Below are 24,806 nucleotides of genomic sequence, written 5' to 3' on the forward strand. Positions count from 1 at the left end.
GAACTTAAACAAACATGATTTAACGTTATTAGTTACCTATTACGTTACCAATATGTAAATCAAACGGCACTAGATATATACGTGAAATTTCGACCCGTAGCCCTTCCCGTGAGGACTTGAGATACTTGACGCTTCTGAACGATATAGGCGAAGACCATCGTCCGTCCGAGAAAATATTTGTACGGATAACGATGAACCAAAGTTGGCACAGGAGATTAATAAAAGAGTTACGTTAGCACCTGAAGTTAGTGGTGCCGTTTGGATCCACAAAACTTCAAAAACATATTTTTAGACCACTGAACTTTTTTCGAGCTTAGAGGCATGCGATGCAAACACGTTCTGCTTTCGAAGTTTATACCGAAGTGACACCCCTGACATGTGCAAGGACTACTATGTATGCAACTCTAAAGAAAATAAAAGCTTCGAACTCGGTCGTCTTTACCATCCGCAACACTCCTCTAAAACAAATGAACCTGAATGCCTTTAGAAAGTGAACAAGCACAACCATTCCCATAGCCCTCCACTTGTACCTGGTATTTCCATCGGTTCACTTGATTATTACATGCATTATTTCATACCAAGCTCTCCACGCCCATGCGATATCAAGACGACGACGGCACTACCAAGTAAGGCCGACCTCACCAGAAGACCTACCCCCGCCATCTATATTCCGAACTCCACTATGCCTATATTGCCAGAAGTGTTCTGCACATCCACTTAGATCTTATGGTGAGGAGAGCCTAAGTACAAGAAGAAAGCCTGACGGAAGGCCAGGAACAAAATGGGGTTGACGTTGGGCTTGCTCAGCGGCTGCAAAATACGCCTATGCAAATGTGGCCCGTTGAATCACAAAATCTTTGCACCTTATCACTCAGCTCGGGTTGAACCAGCGGCCGCCAGTCGTGCTGTTCATGTGGTGCCCGTTCCCGTGCATCCCTGCACCGTTTGGTGCCATTGGGGATGCGGGGATCCGTGAGGCCGGAGAGCCAACTGCCGCTGAAGGAGGCGGCGGGGAGAATAGGGCAGGGATGTGAGAAAGGGCGGTGCCACCCAAGAGATGGCTGCTACCTTTCCTTTGCTGGATAGCTTTGATCTGCCTTAAACTCTGCTCGTGGATGTTTGCGAGTGCCTCCAGCTCATTAAACGACAATGATTCGACGCCGACACCGTATAGTGGAGCATGCCGGGCCACCTCTTCTTGGAGGGACGTTTCAAGTGTCCGGATGTATTGCTGAAAATCATGATACTAGGTTAGTTGCCATGCAAGGTTCTACACTAGTAATAAGAGCAGTAGCAGGAAGACAATGTGAAATTGCAAAATTGGTCATGATAACGAGTACCCTGGGTCATTCAAAGTTGTTCACATACTAGCTGAAGCTGAAGAACAACTGCGCCTCAGATGGTAATGACAGACAAAAAAAAAAGATCCTAATCCGCCTTAAAAATTTGCATGTTCGCAATGTTGTAATCACTAATCAGTAAGGTCCATAGAGTTTTGCTTCACATTCAATTAAATCAATTAAAAATAAAGCCGGGTTCATTTTCAAAAACTAGGCATGCTATTTGGATTGCCTATATAAAAATCAATATGCAAAATAAAGGCGTCTCTCAGAGGCTCCTACATGAATGGGGTACAGGGAAGAGACAATCCGAGGCAAGCCTTTCCTCCGCATCAAATGCGGAGAGACTGCTTGAAATTTGTCTTTTTTTTACATATACGAGTAATTTCAGACTGTATTGTTGTGGCAGCGATCATTTTTGAAACATTGCAACATGGTATTTTAGCTAACGAGGGCACCAGCCCGCCTGGATACCAAATATGCACTCTACAGGCAATACTTTTTCCCATATTATGGACAAGTTCCCAAATATGTATGATAACATTGACTAAAACATCTTTGCGACAAAAAAATCCTATGAAAACAACTGTCACATTTTTAACAAGCCATTTGAAAAAGTAGACAATAGAGGTGCTAAGTGTGGAACATACAGTAATTGTGGAAACATAAAAAAAATAGCAAGGTGGAAACCTGGCAAACTTGCAGTTTGGATTCCATCCCATCAATGTATGCTTCACAACGAGTAATTTGCTCTTCTTTTTCCCTTTTTTCTCCCTCTGTTTGCCCCACTGTCTGTGTCAGCCTTCTCACTTCATTCTCAAGTGATTTTCGAATTTCTTCACGAGTCTGTGTTTCAGCTGCATAACGTTTTAATTCATCATCAAACCTTTTCCTTGAAGCTTCAGCATTCTTCAGCTGTTCTGCTAATGTATTTTTCTCCTTTGTCACTTTCTGCAGCACATAGCACCTAAGTTTAGTTGTTTAAAATGTATAGCAAATATGATTGGTATCATGGTGGTCATGATAACTGATATCTACTCCCTCCTGTCCAGTTTATAAGGCGCACACACATATCAAGATTCAAACTTCATAATCTTTGACCAATAATTTGGCAACAATTTTTAAATTGTAAAAATAACTTGATAGGGTTAGATTTATAATCATATATGCCATCCTGATCATAATTTTATAATCATAAAATATACAATATAGAATGAATGAAGTCAAATTGTCATTTGGGAGACCATATCATGTCTGACTATGCCTTATAAACTGGACTGGAAGGAGTAGTAGGAAAAGAAGTAAAAAATACTTCACGTAAATAATAAATCATATAATTTCTACAGTTTGTTATGAGTAGCTTCTAGCAACATAAACCTACAAGAAACCTCTAGGATAAATCAGTAAAATGGCTTCTACGGCACTGTGTTAAGACACCAATGCATTCTTTAGCCATGGATTCACAAGGGAAGTATGAAGGAAACATCAAATATAGGCAGATTCCATGGCACATGTTTAGGATATACATTAAGGAGTAAAATGACAATGGATCCAACAAATGATGCCTCAGTGTTGCACATGAAATAACATAGATAGATATGATTCATAATATGAAAGATGATACATCATAGATAGATATGATTCATATTGTGAATGATCCTCTCAAGTCTTATAGCATGAACCAAGAACCTCGAAGACCTCAAATAGTCAAATATGAAAGGTAGAACTACTATAAAATGCCTTCGCTATTAGCATGTTTGGTACTCTGTGTACCGTTAGATTCTTGTGTTTGATTACTGTACTCAAGTGTTTGATTACTGAATCATCCTCCTAGATGCCCTCTTTGTGACCAAGAGCCTGAAACCATCAACCATTTTTGGGTTTCTTGTAGCTTTTCCAGATTATATTGGTACATCACTCTTCGGAAATTTGGGCTCCACATTCTTGCCCCTCTCCAAGATGACACAAACTTCCTGCGGTGGTGGAAACGTATTGCTGATATTGTGTCAGATATGATCAAGAAGGGGGTAAATTCACTTTTGATTCTGGGAGCCTGGATGATCTGGAAGTTCAGAAACAGAGTGGTGTTTGACGGGTCTCCCCCCAATATCACTACAATCTTAGAGGCCACTGCTGAGAAAAAGGGAGAAATGGATGGTTGCAGGAGCTAAGGGTCTTTCCTTTTTAGCTGCTCCCAGTACCAATGTCAGAGATAAGTTGTATCTTTTAGTTGTGTATGGATTGTTTCCTTTATGCTTGTTTCTGGCCTCCATAAGGAGGTCCTGTATTCGGGACCTTTCCGACCCCTTTTTCTTCTTCTTACTTAATAAAATGAGGCGCAGTTCTCCTGCGTTTTTCGAGGAAAAAAATTTGTACTCAAGTGTTATGGGCCTTGGCGCAGCCCATATAATTCCTTTTCTAATATATGCAATACACAACCCACATTGTTGGGGTTAGGGTTTCCAATGTGGTCCCTAGCTTGGTTCTTTCTCTCCCTTCCTTCCCTAGCCGCCACCAACACCTAGCCGTCTTCGTTGTCGCTAGGCCGTTGTCACCTGCCCGTCTCCTATGGCCGACACGCCACCTCCTTTTCCCTCATCCCCTCCTCTCCCAACGCTGGGCCACAGCGGTCGCGCCCGTGCCTTCCTCAGTGTCGAGGCCGGCCTCCTCCGATGTCACGGTGGCTGGGCTGGCCGCCAGGGCCCCGCTCCCAGCACCCTTGCCCCTCTACGCCACCTCTGCCCCGCCTATCCTCCCACGTCTGGCGCCGTGGCCGGCCCAACCACTAGCGCCCCAGTCCTAGCCACCCCTGCTGCGGCCCTCTCTGGCCTAGGCGCCACAAGCCAGGGCCCAGGCCTAGCCGACCTCGGCCACGTGCCTCTTTCGTCTACGCTCCTGCCCTTTGATGTTGTCGTCGCTCACTCCACCTTACCCGCAGCCCTCACCACTGTTAAGGCGGTTGTTGTCGTCGTTCAGGACGCGAACATGTTGCTTCCTCGCTTAGGAGCACGAACGCACCGCGGCGGATGCCCTCACCCGTCAGATGGCCGACACTGACCGTCACATGCTCGGCTCTCCCTGCATCAAGCCCCTCCCTGTGCCCCGTGGTAGCCCCTCTTCATAGTACAAGATCGTCGTCATCGCCAACCTCCATGCACAGGCGACAGGTGTCCAAAACATCCGCTCTCTGGTTCTCGTCATCCTTGACCCGACTTCCTCCACCTACACCCGCTAGCATGACCTCGTCCTCCTCACGCTCCAACACTATGCCTTAGACGACCACGTCCTCGCCGACATCGCAGCCCTCGCTATCCCCTTCTGGTGGCACATGGATAGTGTGGTCCTCTCATGGATCCTTGGGATCGTCACTGTTGAGCTCCAAGATGTTGTTCGCAAGCATGGCGGCACTGACCGTTAGGCCTAGTTGCCATCAATGAGCAATTCCTCGACAACCATGAGGCTCGCGCTCTCCACCTCAATGCAGCCTTTCGGACCTTCGTCAAGGGAACCTCTCCGTCACCAACTATTGCCGCCAGATGAAGGACATGGCGACCTCCCTCTGTGACCTCAAGGAGCCCGTCTCTGATTGCACGCTCATCCTCAACCTTCTTTGCAGCCTTTTTTCTCGAAAAACGCAGGAGAACTGCGCCCCATTATATTAAGAGAAAAGATGGATGGGGCCCCAAGAGAAACCCCGATATAAAGCGCTCCTTATGGAGGCTAGACACACGCATACATAAAACGATCCATAAGAATGCTAAAAAACTACACCCCTCCAATAGCGACACTAGAGCCAACTAAAAAAGAAAGGCCCCTTGCTCCAGCCACATGCCATTTCTCTGTTTCCTCATTAACAGATTCCAACAACGGGAAGAGACTTAGAGTCACACCATCAAACACCACTCTATTTCTGAGTTTCCAAATCATCCAAGCCCCCATAATAAGCAAGGAGTCCATATCTTTCCTAGTCCAACCGGACACGCAGCATATAAATTGTGTCACTTTGAATAGGAGATAAGCAGTGAATACCAAACTTCCGAAGGATGTTATACCAGCACACTCTAGAGAAGACACATGAAACCAACAAGTGGTTAATGGTCTCTGGCTCTTGATCACAGAGGGCATCTAGGAGGGTGATTCAAGCCTATTCTCTCCACTCTGTCAGCAGTCCAACATTTATCATGTGCCACCAACCATAAAAAGAATTTGCATCTGGGTGGAGCCCATAACTTCCAGATTCTTTTATGATGATCAAAAGGAATTGAACCAGCAAAGAGGCCATTGTAAGCTGAGCATGCAGAATAGTTACCATCAGAAGCAGCAGAAAAAATATGTTGTCCTCAGTGTTAGGTTGCAGCACAATACCAGAAAGAGAATTCCAAAGATGAAGATAGTCAGTTAGTACACCCACAGTCAAGGCCCCTCTAATATCAGCAATCCACCCTCTATTAGGCAGAGCATCCTAAACAGTTCTTTTAGCAGCAATTCGCTTTGGAACTAAACTGAACAGCCTTGGGGCAATATCAGAAACTCTCTTTCCATTAATCCACTTATCAGTCCAAAAAAGAGTATTAGAACCATTCCTCACCTCAGTGACCAGAACAGCAGAAAAGAAGAACCTGGCCTTACTTGGAACTTGAATAGGAAGATCACTCCAAGGTCTGGTGGGATCAGTCCTTTTCAGCCATAACCATCTCATTCTGATAGCCCAACACAGCTCAGAGAAGCTAGAGATTCCTAGGCCCCCTAAATTCTGTGGGCTGCACACTTTTCTCCAAGCAACCAGGCAGTGCACTCCCTTTGCTTCCTTTCTCCCTCTCCATAAGAGACCCTTCCTTATCTTATCAGTTTCATCAATGGCCTATTTGGGAAAGTCAATAGCCATAGCAGTGTAAACAGACATCCCAGTTAGCACATGTTGGACTAGAATTCTTCTTCCTGTCCTGTTTAGAAGATCAGCCTTCCAGCTGGGAAGCCTATCAGCAATTTTATCAACAAAAGGCCAGAATTGTTGCTTGGAAAGTTTGTGCAAGGATAGAGGAAGGCCCAAATACTTGCAAGGAAAAGAAGCAAGCTCACAAGTTAATATGTTTTGGACTGCCAGAATAGCTTCCTCAGAACATTTGATGGGATAGATATTGGATTTTTGTGCATTATTATGAAGTCCAGAGGCATCCCCAAAAAGGTTTAGGTAGGATACTGAGTGTAGATATCAGCTTGGGTGGGGTGCAAAAATAAGGCTACATCATCAGCATATATAGATAATCTGTGTAGCTTCCTTCTAGAGCATAGCTGCTGTAACAGACCAAACTCTTCAGCCTTTGAAAATAGACAACTCAGAACATCCATAGCAAGAATGAAGAGCATTGGGGACAGAGGGTCTCCCTACCTGAGACCTCTTCTGTGCAGAATTTTCCTGCCAGGACTGCCATTTAAAAGAACTTAGGTAGAAGAGGAGCCAAGAAGCCCACATATAATATCTCTCCAATTCTGCCCAAAACCCATATGTTGCATTACTTCAATCAAGAAAGGCCAAGAAATAGAATCAAAAGCTTTTGTTATGTCTAATTTGAAAAGCAACCGGAACTTGTTCTGAGAATGCAGCAGTCTTGCAGTTTGTTGGACAAGCATGTAGTTGTCTTGAATAAACCTGCCTTTAATGAAAGCACTCTAGTTAGGAGAGACCATATCATTCAATTTTTTGCTAACCTGTTGGCAATAACTTTAGTGATTAACTTGGCAAAGCTATGAACCAGACTAATTGGTCTCAAATCCTTGATCTGATCAGCCCCCTCCACTTTAGGAATCATGGTAATGTAAGTTAAGCCTGTCCGGATTTGTGAAGTTCCTGTTCCCAGCAGCCATCATTACATTTAACACATCTCCTTTGATAATATTCCAGCATACTTTGTAACATTTTCTAGTGAATCCATCAGGCCCGGGGGCCTTGTCAGCAGGCAAATTCCTGACTGGGTCCCAAACTTCCTCTTATGTGAAAGGGAGATCTAGATCAGACAGATCATGAACAGATTCAGGAATGTGTTCAAATCTGTAAGGCCTCTGACAATGACCCATGGTCCAACACAAGCAGCCCTTATGTCTTGAAGGAAAAGCACTTTCTCAGCATCAGTCTGAGGCCCATACACACAAGTTAACCAACATGGGACACCATCATCTTTGCAAAACTGAACAGAAATTGAATGGTTATCCACTCTCTGAGCACCAGTATGACCCACAGTTCTTTTCCAAGCAACCAGGATTCCCCCACTGGCACCAGCAGAAGGGAGGAAAGCAAAGTCAGAGAACTCAACTCCCAACATGGATAAAATGTCTCTAGTAATATGTTGCATCTTTGTCTCCTAACAGCATACAACATCCACCTGAAAGGTGTCCACCATCTCTCTGACAGCATCCTTCCTAACAGAAGAGTTGAGCCCTCTAACATTCCAAACAAGAATCTTTGAGGGGTCCATAAGAAAAACAAACAACAAAGCAACCACTCGAGGAGAATGTCCCTACAGATCTGCTGGTAATGACCAGCCAAACAAGGCTGAGACAGCCTCCACCTGGATCTGGTTTAGAGGATGATTAAAAAAAGCACAACATATTTCTGCAGGCCTCCTTATTAACATCTTCACTTTCTGTGATAATATGCAAGGCCCTCATAGCTTTTCTAGAAGTCCTGCTTCTGTGGCCATACATTTCAAACTCCACACATGTTATGGTCGCTAGATCGGTGAGGGATTAGAGACGGGTATCGATGGGTAGAAACGTCGGCCGGGAGCCTCTGCCCACGGCCGAGCAAGAGAAGGGCTTCTCACTTCTAATTCTTGCATTCTTTATTTCTCATCTATTGATTACATAAATACGCCGGCTGGCCGTTCCTATCTAACTAGAGATCCTTTTCTCCTTAAAACTCTCCTAAAAACTCTCTACAAACTACTAACTGATAACCTTCCTAGATAATCTCAACTAATCTCCTAAATAATCTCAACTAATCTTCTAATCTTATCTCTAACTATCCTTATCTAATCCCCTTGAAGCGTCCATGGTTGCTGCGGCCACAGCCCCTCCGTGGGCCTCCTTAGGCCCTGACACTACACCCCTCCTGGACAAGCAGCTCGTCCTCGAGCTGCAGCAATGACGGGTGCTCAATGACCAAGTCTACTTGACCCAAAACCATACACCTAGAAGACAAGCCTTTTACATCTCGGCTTATCTTATTATTCCGAATCTGGTTTTTTTGGCCCATAAGATAAGGCGGACACCCTCCGCGCATTGGACTTGTACGTGTGCAGCACCTGGATCCCATGGACGCCATCTGGACGAAAGGGGAGCACATGGACGGGCACCTGAAGTAGGTCACAACAATAACCAGCGGAGACGCCCTCGTGGCGGCTGGTAGCGGAATGTGGTGGTGCTAACTAGTGCGCCCTTGCCTTCCCGACCGTCGTTGCCGTGGAGTTGAAGTTCATCGCCCGCGGGACACGTACCATGTTCGTACTTGGAGATAGCGGCCCGGTGCCGCTGCTAATGGTCGTCTGACAGGGCGAGGTCGCGCCCCTGTGTGCTGAGGTCAACCGTCACCAAGGCTGCCTCGAGTATCTGCCGGCGCATCTCCCGCACTCTCTGTCGTGCAAGGAAGCCACGAGCAGCACCTTGTATGCCCACGGCCGCCGAAGTCCGGAGCCGTGCGGACAACGCCAGCTGGTGCTACTCATATTGCACCGCTGCCTTGATTTGCAGCAGCCCTTGCTCAACCTTCTGGAGCGTGGCTTGCATCTTTGCGAGATCAGCCCTTATGTTGGTCCACAAGTCTCCCATCGATAGAGTTGGTGATTGTTGAGCCGTGGCTGCCCCTAGTGGCGTCGCCCATGGGGACGGAGACACCGTCAACGAAGATGATGTGACGAAATTTGGCGTTGTCCCTAGAGATGGGCACGCCGACGTCCAGGATGTGGTGACAAAATTGGCAGGCAATGCTGCCCATGGAAATGGGGACGCTGGTTGCTAGGATGGCGTGACGAAGGTGGCATGCGTCACAACCCATGGAGATGGGGACGTCGGTTGCCAGGACGGCGTGACGAAGGTGACATGCGGCGCAGTCCATGGAGATGGGGACGCCGGTTGCCAGGATGACGCCGCGGAATTGGCAGCAGAAGCCATGGGATCAGATCGAAACCCAAGCTAGCCGATACCAGATGTTATGGTAGCTAGATCGGTGAGGGATTAGAGAGGGGTATCGATGGGCAGGAACGTTGGCCGGGAGCCTCTGCCCACGGCCAAGCAAGAGGAGGGTTTCTCACTTCTAATTCTTGCCTGCTTTATTTCTCATCCATTGATTACATAAATAGGTCGGCTGGCCGTCCCTATCTAACTAGAAATCCTTATCTCCTTAAAACTCTCAACAAACTACTAACTGATAACCTTCCTAGATAATCTCAACTAATCTCCTAAATAATCTCAACTAATCTTCTAATCTTATCTTTAACTATGCTTATCTAATCCCCTTGGAGGGTCCATGGTTGCTGCTGTCGCAGCCCCTCTGTGGGCCTCCTTAGGCCCTGACAACACCAATGCCAGCAACTCTTCTGTTGCGTCTAGGAGCATTAACCACCTGAGATGATGCAGTCTTCAGGGAAGGTTTGGGAGCCGGGAGAAGCACTTCCGTCCACCTGTTGATCTTGCAGATAAAAGCATCAATGCCACTATCAATGCAGCAGCCTGAAGCTTGGTCCTGATTGCTATGAGTTTGAGAATCAATGGCAAGGTCCTCACTAAGGTTCTTGCACAAGTCGTTGCCCAAGTCATTGTGTCTCCCTCCTGACAAGTTAGCAGCCACATCTTGATCCTGAAGGGGATTTCCCTTTCTTCTTGAATAAACTTTGGTTATGGAGGAGTGTATCTTCATGACGAGGGGGGCTCTCCAGTCTTCTCACTGTCTCAGGCGACTCAGCAGCAGGCAGAGGCGAGACAGGAGGGAGGGGGGCTCATGCGGCAACTAGGGCGAGACTGGCCCCAAGTCATGCATCTCAGGCGACCCAGCAGGCTGGGGCGAGAAAGCATGAGAGCAGGCCATCTTCAGCGGCCCAGGAAGATGGTCCAGCAATAAGGCAGAGGGCTGGGGCGATTCCCGCCCAGTCGCCAAGGACTGGGGTGAAGCCGGCCCAGAAGAACTGATATTCCCTTCTTTCAAAACTTCAGCAGGCAGACTGTTCATCTCCTTTCTAGACCTCAATCTGGTGGGGTAGTAGATGCACATTGGAAGAGCCCAAGGCGTCAGCCACAATCTCCAACGATTCCCCAGGCGCATGCGCGATGCTCCCGCGCCCCGGCGGCACTGGTTGACCCAGGCGGAGTTGGGCGGAACTCGAACGTCGAGGCGAAGGGTCATGGCGGTCTGAGACATCATCGTCATCCGACGCATCAGGCCGATCACCCCCCTCCCTATCGAAGGATCAGATGAAGGGCGCAATGGAGCTTCGTTGGCAACCATCGGGAAAGCTTGAACTCTAATATTGTATGACAAAAGCCTTGTTTCATTTGATTGTGGCCCTGACTCCATGATATGGAGAATCATATTCCGTTGGAATCTCTCTGGATCGAAACATCGAGCCCTTACAACAAAAGAAGAGAAATCCCTTTTGCACCATTAAGCACTCTTCCACCATTAAGCACTCGAGTTGTTGTATCATCATCAGGAAAAATAGCAGAAAATCCTCAGGCATCGCATGATGAATTGGCATATCATCCATATTAACATCAAAGTTGTGAGACACCTCTTCTAGAACTTCCAATCCAAGAACCTCAGGCCTCGTCCCAGCAATGGTGACGAACAAGACCCGTCGTAACTTGATTTCTTCCCGTGCCAGCTCATCAGAGAAAACCAGCACGAGCGATCAACCAGGGGCGGACGACTAACACCAAGATCATCCAGCTGCGCCGCTCGAGGAAGAACAGCTTCTGCACCATCAGATGGGCAAGGGGAATCATGCCGAGACATGCTAGCACCTCCCTTGACACTCTTTGATCTTCTTCGCTTCCTCTTGTTTCGGAGCGATCTCCGTGAATCCATCAAGCCATTGGAGTTCATCTTTGTCTTCGATAAGGGAGAAGAAATCATCACCTAGACCGACTATTTGCGCACGGTAGCCTGACCTCGAACATCAGGCTGCTGCCTTGATAAACGCTGCAGCACCGACTGGCGAGCTTGGCCACTCGCCGACGCAGGATCCTACTGCCCAAACAGACGCCTCCACACGGAAGGGCGATCCTCCGGCCGCTCCAAACGGTGCCAAACCGGCACCCGATTCACGTGAGAAGCAGCAAGGGAAATGGGGCAATGGGAAGCATGGTGCCCAAGCCTAAGGCAAGTGAAGCACCTAGGAGGGCAACGGCAGGAAGCAGCGAGGTGGGAGGAGAAACAATTATAGCACTTGCCCCGAAGGCCCTTGGGAACCTCGACGAGGAAGTGGAGAACGACGGAACTTCCACCTTCTCACCACTACCTGCCAGTCGCCTTCTTCCTGTCTCGGACGGGAAGCCGGCCGGCTAAGCACCTCATGCTGAGAAGCAAGCACTTTCCTTGTAGAGGCTGATGATGGAGCTTGGGCTGAAGGAGAAGGCAGAAAGGTGTGCTTCGAACTGGAGAGAAATGCCTCTTTGTACTTGGGTCACTCGCACTTTTCTTGTTGCGGCCTCAACAAGCACTACAATCACCTTCGTACTTGGGTCACTCGCTCAGCCCCATTCTCGTCCTTCCACAAAGTCTGCAACGGCCTCATTCTTGAGTTCACTAAGGGGTGGTCGCCTCCTAGCTCTAACGCCGCTACTACTCTCTACAGCACCACCCCTAGGGGCCAGACCTCATGACCGCCTCTTCGACCCATACTTCGGGGGGTTCATCGTCGCCTTCATCCTCGTCGCAGTCGCACACTATGACAACTTCCACTACATCCAGTACTTTGCATCATCGACTCGGTCGTCCCAGCCTTTGTGTTTTGTCCAAGTTGTGTAGTAGTTTAGTCATTTCTTGTACTAGTGGCATCCTTGAACATCTATGCCACGCCTGTCAGTTAGGTCATCATGTTCGACTTCCTTTCTCTAGCTCCTCACTCTCAAGCTATGCACAATTTTGATCTCATACACTATGATTTGTGGACCTCTCTTGTTACCAGTGTTTTAGGTTATAAATAGTATTTGGTGATTCTTAATGGCTAGTCTCATTATTCGTGGACTTTTCCTTGCATTCGAAGTCTGACAATTTTGTGACTCTTCTCCACTTTACTTGGGTTTCCACTCAATTTGATTGCACCATCAATGTCGTCCAGTGTGACAATGGTCGTGAGTTTCATAACTCCTCTCGGTCCTTTTCCTCCCATGGACTATAGCTTCGGATGTCCTGTCGCTACACTTCCCATCAAAATGGCAAGGCTAATCACATGATTTGCACCACTAACAACATCATGTGTTCCCTGCTATTTCATATCGTTCTTGCTAGCTACTTGGCTGAGAGCCTCCACACCACCACCTACCTCCTTAATCGTCTTCCTACTACGGCGACGTGCACCTCCATAGTCCAATTTGCTCTTTTGGCACCACTCCCTCCATGACCTTCGCGTTTTGGTTGTGTGCTTCGCCAAACCTTTCTGCCACTGCTCCCCCATAAGCTTGCTCCTCGTTCTGCTCGATATGTCTTCCTCAAGTACTCCCTTGATCACAAAGGGTACCGGTGCCTTGACCTCACCACTCACCATCTCTTGTATGTTGCCACGCCATCTTCGCCGAGACTTCTCGACTACCTCCCAGCCCACCGTCGCCTCCCTTCCCGAGTCAGATTTTCTTCGTGATCCTAACTCTGTGGTGCCCTATGGACAACCACCATTTGTTTTTCGACCTGCATGTTCCCCTACACCGCTTCAGCTCCTGGTGCCCCTCACGGATCATGGCCTCACCACTCACCATCTCTTGTATGTTGCCACGCCATCTTCGCTGAGACTTCTCGACTACCTCCCAGCCCACCGTCGCCTCCCTTCCCGAGTCAGATTTTCTTCGTGATCCTAACTCTGTGGTGCCCTATGGACAACCACCATTTGTTTTTCGACCTGCATGTTCCCCTACACCGCTTCAGCTGGTGGCCCTGGTGCCCCTCACGGATCATGGCCCCGGGACTGCCTCCAATCTGCCTCGCTGCCACTCGTCGACCCGTGTGCCACCCTGTCAACCATTGTTGGGCCCCTAGGGCCTTCTGTGGTCCCTCTTTTGACATCGTCCCCATCCCTGGGGCCTCCCTTGGTGCCCTCGCCTGTGCTGGCTCCTCGCCGTTACGCCCAACATGTGCATGTCTATCAGCGACGTGCCGAGCCGATAGTGTATCACCACCACCCCTTCTTCATCGCGACCCTCGCCACCAATGTTCTTAATGTTGAATAAGTCTCGTGGTCTGTGGGAAGGACAGCAGCAGTCCTTGTCGGTTTTTTACTACAGGGACAGCAGCATCTCAGTCTTTTTGACTGCAAGGACAACGTGGGACAACAGCACATGTTAGTCGTTTGACTGCAAGGACAGCGTACTGCAGGCATCTCCTTTTCCACTTTTCTAGCTTTTGGAGGACAGCAGCTTGCTGCAGTTTTCTTTTGACTAGAGTACAACAGCACCTAGTGGTTAGTGCAATTTGTAGAACAGCATATTCGCATCTCTAGGAAGCATATGTTGCAGCCCCTTGGGCTATAAATATGTATCCCAACCCTTAGACGGGTATGGCATTGTGTAGTGTTTAAGAAAATAAACAGAAAATCGCCCTAACTCATAGTGTCATCCTCTCGATGAGAGTAAGAGTCTCGTTGCTTAAAATTTGTACCAGAGCGAGGTTATCTTGCAGCCTAAACATCTCTTGCTCATCTCCTTCATGCGCCTCTCCCTATACTCAGTCGGAAGCAAGAGCTCCAACTGTTCCTTCCTCTCCTATTCGGATGAGCAGCCTTCCATCCGAGAGCCTCTTCCACACGCAGCGACCCCTCGCTAGCACCATGTCTCTACGCTCGATCACTTCGAGTGCGCGACGCCAGCAGGAGGCCAAGGTCGTGGCGGCACAAGAACGCGAGAGAGCAGCGGCGGCGGCTGCAGCGACAGCGGCGAGGGCAGCACGACTAGCGGCTCCGGAACTGGCAGCAGCGAGAGTAGAAGTAGAAGCAGCGGAGGCGACGGATGCTGCCCGTACGGCGACAGCAGAGCTCGAGGCTATGCGCGGCAGTAACGCCGGCAACTCTGTTTCCGGCGACAGCAGCACGAACGACGAGCTCAGGCTGGCAAGGTTGGCAGAGCAAGAGCAGGCGACATAATGGGCAGTCGCGCCCCCCATGGGGGGGCGCGCGGCGGCAGCCTAGATAGGCGCAGACGCGCCGACGGCGCTCCGAGCGAGAATGCATGCGGCGGCAGCCCAGATGGGCGCGGACGCGCCGACGGTGCTCCTGGTGGCGGCGGCCGGGTCAACGGAGATCGCGGCCTCTACAGGCGGCGCGGCTCTCCCTCGTCGGATCGGTACCATGGTCACCGTGGGGTCCAGGCCGTTGTCAGGGACACCGGTCCCGGCGGTGGGTGGTCTACCCTCACCAAGACCAACTATGTCGAGTGGGCCGCGGTGATGAGGGTACGGCTCCAAGTTTGCCACATGTGGGAAGCAGTTCGGTACGGCGACGTCGACTACTACGAGGATCGACAGGCTAGATGCCCTCATTGCTGCAGTCCCGCCCGAGATGCAGTTTTCACTTTCCCAGAAGCAGAATGCCAAGGATGCCTGGGACGCCATCGCTGCGACCTGCATCGGCAGCGACGATGCCCGCAAGACCACACTGCAGGCACTTCGCAAGGAGTGGGAGAACCTGGCCTTCAAGCCAGGTGAGGATGTTGATGACTTTGCTCTTCGCCTCAACACTATGTTGCAGAAGATGGTGCAGTTCGGTGACGACACCTATGATGAGGAGAGAGCCGTCGAGAAGCTCTTTAGTTGCATCCCCGAGAAGTATATGGAGATCGCTCGCTCAATCGAGTCTCTGCTAGACCTCTCCACGATGACAATCGAAGAAGCGATTGGTCGTCTCAAGGTCGTCGACGGCGACGAACCACAGACCCTCTCTGGCCTATCACCATCGGCGGGAAGCTACATCTCACTCAGGAGCAGTGGGAGGCCTGCCAGGGTGACAAGAAGGAGTCCTCCTCGACACGGGGCCGCAAACGCGGCAAACCACGCAAGGCGCGCGGAGACGCCTAGGCCGAGGCGCGAGGACAAGCTAAGGGTGGCGCCGCGGAGGCGCCCAAGGCGGCGCCGTCGGCAACAAGAAGCCGGCACGAGATGACGGCTGTCACAACTGTGGCAAGCTTGGCCACTGGGCCAGGGAATGTCGGCAGCCACGACGCGGCCAAGCCAACATCGCACAAGCGGGGGCAGAGGAGGAAGCTCTGCTCCTAGCACACGCAAGCATCGAGCTACCTCTAGCGACACCAGGCGCAGCGGCACTCCACCTTGATGAGTCGAAAGCACGCTCTTTCCTCGACGACGGCTCCAGCAACGACATGATCGAAGGATGGTGCCTCGACACCGGAGCCACTCATCACATGACCGGCCGACGGGAGTTCTTTACCGAGCTCGACTCTAGTGTCTGAGGCTCCGTCAAGTTTGGGGACGCCTCCGGCGTAGAGATCAAGGGCGTCGGCTCAGTTGTATTCACTGTCGCGTCTGGTGAGCACAGGCTACTCACCGGAGTCTACTATATCCCTACGTTGAGGAACTCTATCATCAACTTGGGACAGCTGGATGAGAACGGTTCGCGCGTGAAGGTCGAGCACGGAGTCATGAGGATCTAGGACCCCTCTCATCGCCTTCTTGCCAAGGTACGCAGGAGTCCAAATCGGCTTTACATCCTCATCGTGAAGGTGGCACAACCTTGCTTCCTTGCTGCTCGTCGGGACGACTGGGCATGGCAGTGGCACGAGCACTTCGGGCATCTTAACTTCGAGGCCCTGAAGCGGCTCAGTGCCAAGGAGATGGTATGAGGTTTGTCATGCCTTGACCATGTGGAGCAATTCTGCAATGTCTACGTGTTGACAAAGCAGAGACGGACCCCCTTTCCCCAGCAGTCGAGCTTCCGAGCCAAGGAGAGGCTCGAGCTCGTGCATGGGGACTTGTGTGGCCCGGTAACACCAGCCACACCAGGAGGATGACGCTACTTCTTGTTGCTCGTCGACGACCTATCCCGCTACATGTGGGTGATGGTCCTTGGCAGCAAGGGAGAGGCTGCGAACGCCATCAAGCGTGTGCAGGTCGCTGCGGAGGCGGAGTGCGACCGCAAGTTGCGTGTGCTGCGCACCGACAACGGCGGTGAATTCACGGCGGCAGAGTTCGTGTCGTACTGCGCGGATGAGGGCGTTCAACGGCTCTACTCCGCGCCATACAGCCCACAGCAGAACGGCGTCGTCGAGCGACGCAACCAGACGGTTGTGGAGATGGCTCAGGCTCTCCTCAAGTAGAGGGGGATGGCGACTGTCTTCTGGGGAGAGGCGGTGGTGACAGCGGTCTACATCCTCAACCGCTCGCCCACTAAGGCACTCAACGGGATGACACCGTATGAGGCTTGGCATGGGCGCAAGCCGGCGGTCTCTCACCTACGGGTCTTCGGCTGCCTCTCGTTCACCAAGGAGCTTGGCCACATCGGCAAACTCGATAACAGGAGCACCCCAGGGGTGTTCATTAGCTACGCGGAGGGCTCGAAGGCCTACCGCATCCTTGACCCAGGAACACTACGTGCGCACAGCGCGCGACGTAATGTTCGACGAAGGGCGAGGATGGGCCTGGGACAAGGCGGTGGACGGCGGCACAACTCCGACGTACGACGACTTCACCATCGAGTACGTCCACTTCGAGGGAGCCGGGGGAGTAGGAAACCCTTCTCCGAGTAGGCCTACCCCAGCCCCCAAGTCTCCACCGACTCCAGCGCCACGCTCTCCAGCTCTGGATACAACGAGCTCTTTGCCACCACGCAATCCAGCCACGACTCCGGCTACAGCGAGCTCTTCATCACCACATACTCCAGCACCGACGGTACCCTCTCCGGAAATGTCCTCTCTGATGCCAACTCGTGTCGAGCATGACCCGGTGAAGCTCGTGACCTCGCTCTCCCACGACGAGGAGCGTGTCGGCGCGTGCTACGATGGCGAGCCGTTGCGGTATCGAAAGGTGGATAGCCTTCTCATTGACTCGTTGGTCCCGGGCCTAGCGTCTCGCATTCTGGCGGGAGAGTTACATCTTGCATGCGACGATGGCGAGCCTCGGTCTTTCGCAGAGGCTGAGAAACACGCGGCTTGGCATGCCGCGATGCAGTCAGAGATGGACGCGGTTGAGACGAACCGCACCTGGGAGCTCGTTGATCTCCCTCCTGGTCATCGCGCGATCACCCTTAAGTGGGTGTTCAAACTGAAGAGGGATGAAGTCGGTGCCATCGTCCAGCACAAGGCTCGCTTGGTGGCACACGGTTTCTTGCAGTAGGAGGGGATCGATTTCGACGACGCTTTCGCCCCCGTGGCACGGATGGAATCTGTGCGACTCCTTGCGCTGGCAGCCCAGGAGAGCTGGCACGTTCATCACATGGATGTCAAGTCGGTGTTTCTTAACGGTGACTTAAAGGAGGTCTACGTACACCAGTCGCCAGGTTTTGCGATCCTTGGCAAGGAGGGCAAGGTGTTGCGCCTACGCAAGGCCCTCTACGGCTTGCGACAGGCACCGATGGCATGGAATGCCAAGCTGGATTCCACGCTCAAGAGGATGGGCTTCATGCCAAGCCCGCACGAGGCGACCATCTATCGGCGGGGCAATGGTGAAAATGCCCTGCTGGTGGGTGTCTACGTCGATGATTTGGTGATCACCGGCGCCAAGGATGCAGAGGTGGCGGCATTTAAGGAAGAGATCAAGGCCACCTTTCAGATGACTGACATAGGACATCTCTCCTACCTGGGGATTGAGGTGCACCAGAGTGACTCTGGGATCACACTTCGCCAGACGGCCTACGCCAAGCGCATTGTTGAGCTGGCTGGGCTCACTAATTGCAATCCGACTCTCACTCCGATGGAGGAGAGGCTGAAGCTGAGCCGTGATAGCACGACGGAGGAGGTGGACGCTACTCAAAACCGGCATCTTGTGGGGAGCCTTCGCTACCTCGTCCACACACGATCGGATCTGGCATACTCCGTCGGCTACGTTAGTCGGTTCCTGCAGCGACCGATGACGGAGCACGAGCAGGCTGTGAAGAGGATCGTCCACTACGTTGCGGAGACTCTCGACCACGGTCTCTATTACCCGATGTGCCCTGGGGAGGCACACCTTGTTGGGTACAGCGACAGCGACCACGCCGGCGACATCGACACCAGCAAAAGCACAAGCGGGATTCTCTTCTTCCTCAGCAATGCCCCATCAGCTGGCAGTCGATCAAGCAACAGGTGGTGGCCATGTCCAGTCCAGCTATGAGGCTGAGTACATAGCAGCCTCCATCGCTTCGACTCAAGCGCTCTGGCTGGCTCGACTGCTCGGTGATCTCCTCGGGAGAGACACTGCAGCGGTGGAAACTCAGGGTGGACAGCTAGTCTGCTCTGGCGTTGGCCAAGAACCCCGTGTTCCATTAACGGAGCAAGCACATCCGGGTGAGGTACCACTTTATCCATGACTGCTTGGCAGAAGGGAGCATCAAGGCGCGCTACAACAACACTCAGGATCAGCTTGCGAACCTGCTCACCAAGCCTCTTGGGAGGATCAAGTTTCTTGAGCTTTGTTCCAGGTCCGGGATGGCCCAACTATCCAACAAGACGACACACAAGACTTAGGGAGATAATTGTTGGAATAAGTCTCGTGGTCTGTGGGAAAGACAGCAGCAGTCCTTGTCGGTTTTTGACTACAGGGACAGCAGCATCTCAGTCTTTTTGACTGCAAGGAAAACGTGGGACAGCAGCAGCAGCATGTCAGTCTTTTGACTGCAAGGACAGCATGCTGCAGGCATCTCTTTTTCCACTTTTCTAGCTTTTGGAGGACAGCAGCTTGCTGCAGTTTTTCTTTTGACTAGAGTACAACTGCACCTAGTGGTTAGTGCAGTTTGTAGGAGAGCATATTCGCATCTCTAGGAAGCATATGTTGCAGCCCCTTGGGCTATAAATATGTATCCCAGCCCTTAGACGGGTATGGCATTGTGTAGTGTTTGAGAAAATAAACAGAAAATCGCCTCAACTCATAGTGTCATCCTCTCGATGAGAGTAAGAGTCCCGTTGTTTACACTTAATGCGGTATAAGGCGAGGTGAGGAGCTAGACCACTGCCTTAACGCCTAGTTGAGCAAGGCACAAAAGAATTATACGAGCACCTGGACGCCTAGGCGTCGCCTAGGCGACACCTAGGCAACGTCTTAAAAACACTGCTCGCCACATCCACCCCATGGTGACTTGCCAGGCCACTGGAGTCCTTCGCCTTATTGATCACCTCGTCCTCTTCGCGACCTCTTCACCGTCGGCGTCCCACGTGTCTTCTTCCGTCCATAGCGCCTTTGCCAATCCTCATTGGCATCGTGCGATGAAGAGTACCAAGACCTTGCCAATCAAATCTGGAATCCGGTACCCATCCCCTAGGCAAGTAAAAAAAAGGAAAACAAGTGGTTCGTTGAAGGGCCGCCATGCGCATGCATCAACGGCCGTGAAAATCTGCCACCACACGCCTCTTGCATCCACCAGACCACCACTGCCGAAGGAATGGAGGCGCCGGTTTTGGCTGGCCCAATCCAACCCGCATAATAATTAGTACAGTAATAACGAGACACAAACCGGTTACAAACCACCACCCGCCACTTCCTCCAGTTCCCCTCTTTATGGTTTACGCAGAGCAAAAATTCAGACAGGTCTAATTAGGCTAGATAGAAGTATAGAACAAGATAAAAAGGCGTGATTAGATCACCAGGTGAAGGAAGAATGTTTAGGAGGGCGACCGAGATTAGTTGTCGTGCTCTCACCAAGTGCACGCAGAGCATTTTGTATTCGAATTCGAACCGTCTAAGAGAGCTGAGATCTGATCTGTATTTGAGTCATCCTAAAATGACTTGAAACGAGGTGGTTAAGAGAGATTTTAAGGAGTGGAATATCTCCAATAAATTAGCTAAGGATACGTGCACTTGGAGAGTTGCAATCAACGTGCCTGAACCATGATCTTTGTCTCCTTTTTTGTTTACCCTTAACTCTATTGTATGTCCTTTGCCCTTTCAGTGTTTTTTCCTATCCTTGTTCCTTGTGGGTTTCAACTTGTTTGAGATAAAAGTCTATGTTGTTGTCATATGCAGAAGAGTTGCATATCCTTCATTAAAGAAGAAAAGTCTAACATACAACCCAATACGCTAGAGACTACATAAGCGCCATTGAAACAATTTATGCATATGAGTGAACTTCCAAAACCACCTTTTGGAAACAATGTTGAAACTTGTCAGGACACTGCTTCTGGTAACTCAGAAACCAGGAGGTAAGTAACAAACTAAAAGGTACGTATGTAAGTCTACAGTTTCTAAAAACATTGAGTGTGCTTTCATCCTACACTTAACCTCATCATAAGGGATAAGCTTTGCATAATGCATATAGAGACTCAAGGTCAAGTTGTACAGACATATTAAAGCCATGCTCAGCAAAGCGTGCATACGGGCGTGCAAAACACTGTTTTGCATTGTAGATTGCACTGTTTACAGAGTGCAGTTTGAAATAATGAGTGTGATAGGGAGCCGGATGGGTAGCCTGCTAGACAACCTAAGAATAATGCAGCACAAACTACAATGGTAGCCAAAAGGTGAACAGTTTATTTTGATCAGCATAAACACATTTTTTTATACACAGTGTTTAGGATTACTACAACTTTACCTTTAATTCTTCACGTTTCCGTGCTTTCACCAAGGCGAGTTGTGACTCTGCGTCATTAAGCCGATCATGAAGATTCCTCTTTTCAGAGGAGAGCTTTGCAATCTGATCATCTTTCTCTGATCGCACCCATTCCAACTGATTCTCAATCTCTCGCATCTGATCAGATAATGCCTTCTTCTCACGAGTAAAACGATCCCTCTCAGCTTTTAGCTCAGACTACAGCAATAAGAAAATCAATAAATGTTAGGCTAACAAACACAGATGAAAAAGAGGGTTGACAGTCACAAGAAAGAAATACCCTTAGACTGCCAATAGTTGCCTCCAACTCAGTTAGCCGTTGGTTTAGTGCAATCTTTTCATTGGTGAAATTTGTTTGCTCCATTTCCATGTCCTCTCGAAGACGAATATTTTCATCTTCAGTAGCACATATTTGGTGCCAAAGATTTGCACGGTCAGCCTGAGCAACTTCAGCAACCTCACACATCATGTTCAAAACAGGTCTCGCGATCCCATACTCCTCCTTAACAAGAAATACCAAGACATCCATATCGATGTCAACTGCTCGGCAGTTATCTGATGTATTTGTTGCTCGTTCAACAAGGCCCTTAAGGATTCTATACCTATGATGATCCTCAGCATAGATCTTAAATATGATAGCATAAAGCATCCGCACAAAATCTTGAACCTTCGTTTCTGTAGATAGAGATAATACCTCACCAAGTGCAAGGACTGAAGTGAAATCATTTTCTTGGACAGATAAAGGTTCAAACTGCCCATCTAACAGAACTTCTTTGTTCTGTGAATCATTCACAACAGACCCAGACTTTGAACTTGACCTGTAAGAATGTCTTCTTTCCAGCACCATGGCTACTAATTGTAGACCAAAGGACCCTCGCAATAAAGCCCTCTCAATAACCTGTGCGACTTCAACAAATAATCCAGGCATTGATAACATTTCTATCAGTGCAAAAACATCTGATAGATGACTTCTTCCATGCACAGCTTGCTCTTGCCAAGAATACATCCCTTCAGCTGAAAGCCCATCTGTAGAACAAGTACTAGAAGGTGATGTTGATGCTAGGCAATTGTTTTCAGGCTCACAATCAGAATCAATATCCTTCAATATAGCTTCAGCTACATCTAGCTGGGTTTGAATTGTTTTAGATAAAAAGTCAAGCACACAATGTGGAACTTCAGTTCCCAAATCTTTCAATCTCCATCTAACAGCTCTAACCTTTGGAAATAAAAAAAACAAAGCAGTTAATGACATGAAAAGTGAGAAGATGCTGAGCAAGCAGAAAGTCAAGAAGCATAGCTGGGAAACATACCGCTACAGAAAGATGCTCACACTGTGATGCCGCCTTAAGAACATAAGTAATGGCAGCTACAAGAGGCTCATCGTTCGAGTCAGACAATAATTCGAGTGCATGAACAGATGCTTGTTTCCAGATATCACTTTCAAGTTCTAACTCAGAAAGAGCACCAAAAACCTACCATAATTAAATTTAAAAGAATCGTATCAGGTATTAGTTTCTAATCAAGCACAAATAGATATCCACTAATACAATCATATAAGCCACAAACCCACAATACATACAGTACAAATGCAGATACATCAGCTATTCATTCCAAAAATAGCGGAAACTATATGCTTTCACACAACAAAATTACTGAAGTGTCCAAAAAATTAAATTAGCCAAAACCATACTCCTTTTTCTTTTTTTAAGGGCAGCACACAAGCCAAGATGCAAACTTCTTAATCTTTGAAAAGAATTATAATTTTGTAGATTTTAACATACAAATTCAGTATAAGTGGATTTTATTTGAAAGTGCTTTCATATGATATCGATCTCATAGTCATTAACAATATAACATAAGAGATATTAACGGTCAAAGTGTAGCCTTGGAGACCATCCTGGGTTAATACATGCCCCACATTATGAAAAGGAGATAGTAGCACTATAACAGGTCTTAGGAGGCAAACGTACTGGCAATCTCAATGAAGGCTCTGCATCTGGCCTTTGAAGATGATCCAACAGGGCACAAGCTGCAAGAGAGTGTTCCGAACCATCCACCAACTTCGGTACAAGGGAAATCAAATCTTGCTGGAGCTGTTTTGGAGCTTTCTCTAGGACAAGTGCAATCTTCCGGACAGCCTGCGGCCGCCTTCTTGGTTCACAGCACCCATGCGGGACAGTGCTGTCCAATGCCCTCAATGAATTAACAATCAACCCTAACAATTCCTCTGATTGCTCTGGACATTTTGACTGAGAAAAAAAATGATCAGATCATACACTAATTGAAGGAATATGATCATAAAGGTTAAAAGATAATAAACCTCAAATCATACCCAGGAAGCCTGCTCGGAGCCTTCATCTGCTGGCAAATCAGCAGCAGATGTTTCTGGAGGAAAACAGGAATGTTCTATATTATTTACAGCAATCTCAGTTGCAGCCAAACCTGCATTACAAATTACAGGACTATCCCGAATATCATCACTATTAGATTCAACTCTCGCATACACATCACTGCATGCATATTCTGTTAGATCACCTTCAACACTAAGCTCTGGTGGAGAGCTAGCCCCATTTGAATCGGGAAAAGCTTTAGTGCTTGCTGAGGAACCACTTTCTTCTGAAGGTTGGCAACATTCAACCATTATATCTAGAAGCAAATCTATAATAGCCTGCTTCAAGGCACTAATCCCCATCAACAAAGTAATGAGGCTTGTGGAGCTTGAGCTTGAATCACACTTTGAAGTATCTTTGGTTCCACCACTCTTGGTGGATACTTTGGTTGGAAGAAGCATACGCTTAACCTTTGCTGGGTTATCCAGATAAACACGCAGATCAGTAAGGAATCCAGCTATCGCAGTAGCATCTGTTATAATTTTCTCTCTTAAAATAACTTGTGGTTGAGTATAGTTATCTTTGTATGTAAGACAAAAACCAGCTCTCAAGAGGAGGTTCCGGAACATATCCTCCTCATCGCCACTCATATCTTCACTTTCTTCAGAATCAACAAGTTCATCAGGATCTGTCGACAATTCATCCTGGTCATCATCTGAGGCCCAAACCTGGCAGACAAGTTATTTATGAGCCTAATAAGAAAAGAGCACTGCTGCCATATGAGCACATCTAGTTATCAGTTCCAAGAATGTACCATGACAGTGTCACATTAGGAAGGACTACAATTTGTGCACAAGCACAGCTACAACTTACATACAAATATCATGTTATAAAAAACTCGCATGCAGGGTTAAGACCGCCCCCACAGCATTATATTAAGAAGAAGACCTCACGCAGGTCGAGAAAACCCCCGAACCCCTGCCGCACCTATACACAGCGGCACCGTAGCCCATGTGAGAACGACCGCGACCGGGGCGGAGCCTTAGACCTGTGAAGGTCAAAATACTGAAGTCTACTTACTCAACAATAGTTAACTAATCCAGCACATACTGTTATATTCCGAACTGAAAGACAATGAATTGGCAAAGAATGTGATGATTGATTAATGGGAGCAAAGGCTCACTCAAGTAGAT

The 24,806-nt window shown here is 48.9% G+C and overlaps 1 protein-coding gene across 1 annotated transcript in view; it reads right to left on the bottom strand.

Moving 5' to 3' along the window:
• Positions 1-395: 395 nt before the first annotated feature.
• The window catches only part of LOC103655564 (uncharacterized), a 28,563-nt gene continuing 4,152 nt past the window's right edge, over positions 396-24,806 (bottom strand). Inside the window, exons 4-10 of the mRNA XM_020552629.2 lie at positions 23,616-24,341; positions 23,254-23,532; positions 22,594-22,755; positions 21,564-22,499; positions 21,266-21,481; positions 2,031-2,291; positions 396-1,231 (exon numbers count right to left, since the gene is read on the bottom strand). Coding sequence (XP_020408218.1) covers positions 872-1,231; positions 2,031-2,291; positions 21,266-21,481; positions 21,564-22,499; positions 22,594-22,755; positions 23,254-23,532; positions 23,616-24,341 — 2,940 coding nt within the window. The 3' untranslated portion in view covers positions 396-871. The remainder of the gene's footprint in view (positions 1,232-2,030; positions 2,292-21,265; positions 21,482-21,563; positions 22,500-22,593; positions 22,756-23,253; positions 23,533-23,615; positions 24,342-24,806) is intronic.

The sequence above is a fragment of the Zea mays genome, chromosome 4 (genome assembly GCF_902167145.1).
Source record: "Zea mays cultivar B73 chromosome 4, Zm-B73-REFERENCE-NAM-5.0, whole genome shotgun sequence".
NCBI classification, from domain to species: domain Eukaryota; kingdom Viridiplantae; phylum Streptophyta; class Magnoliopsida; order Poales; family Poaceae; genus Zea; species Zea mays.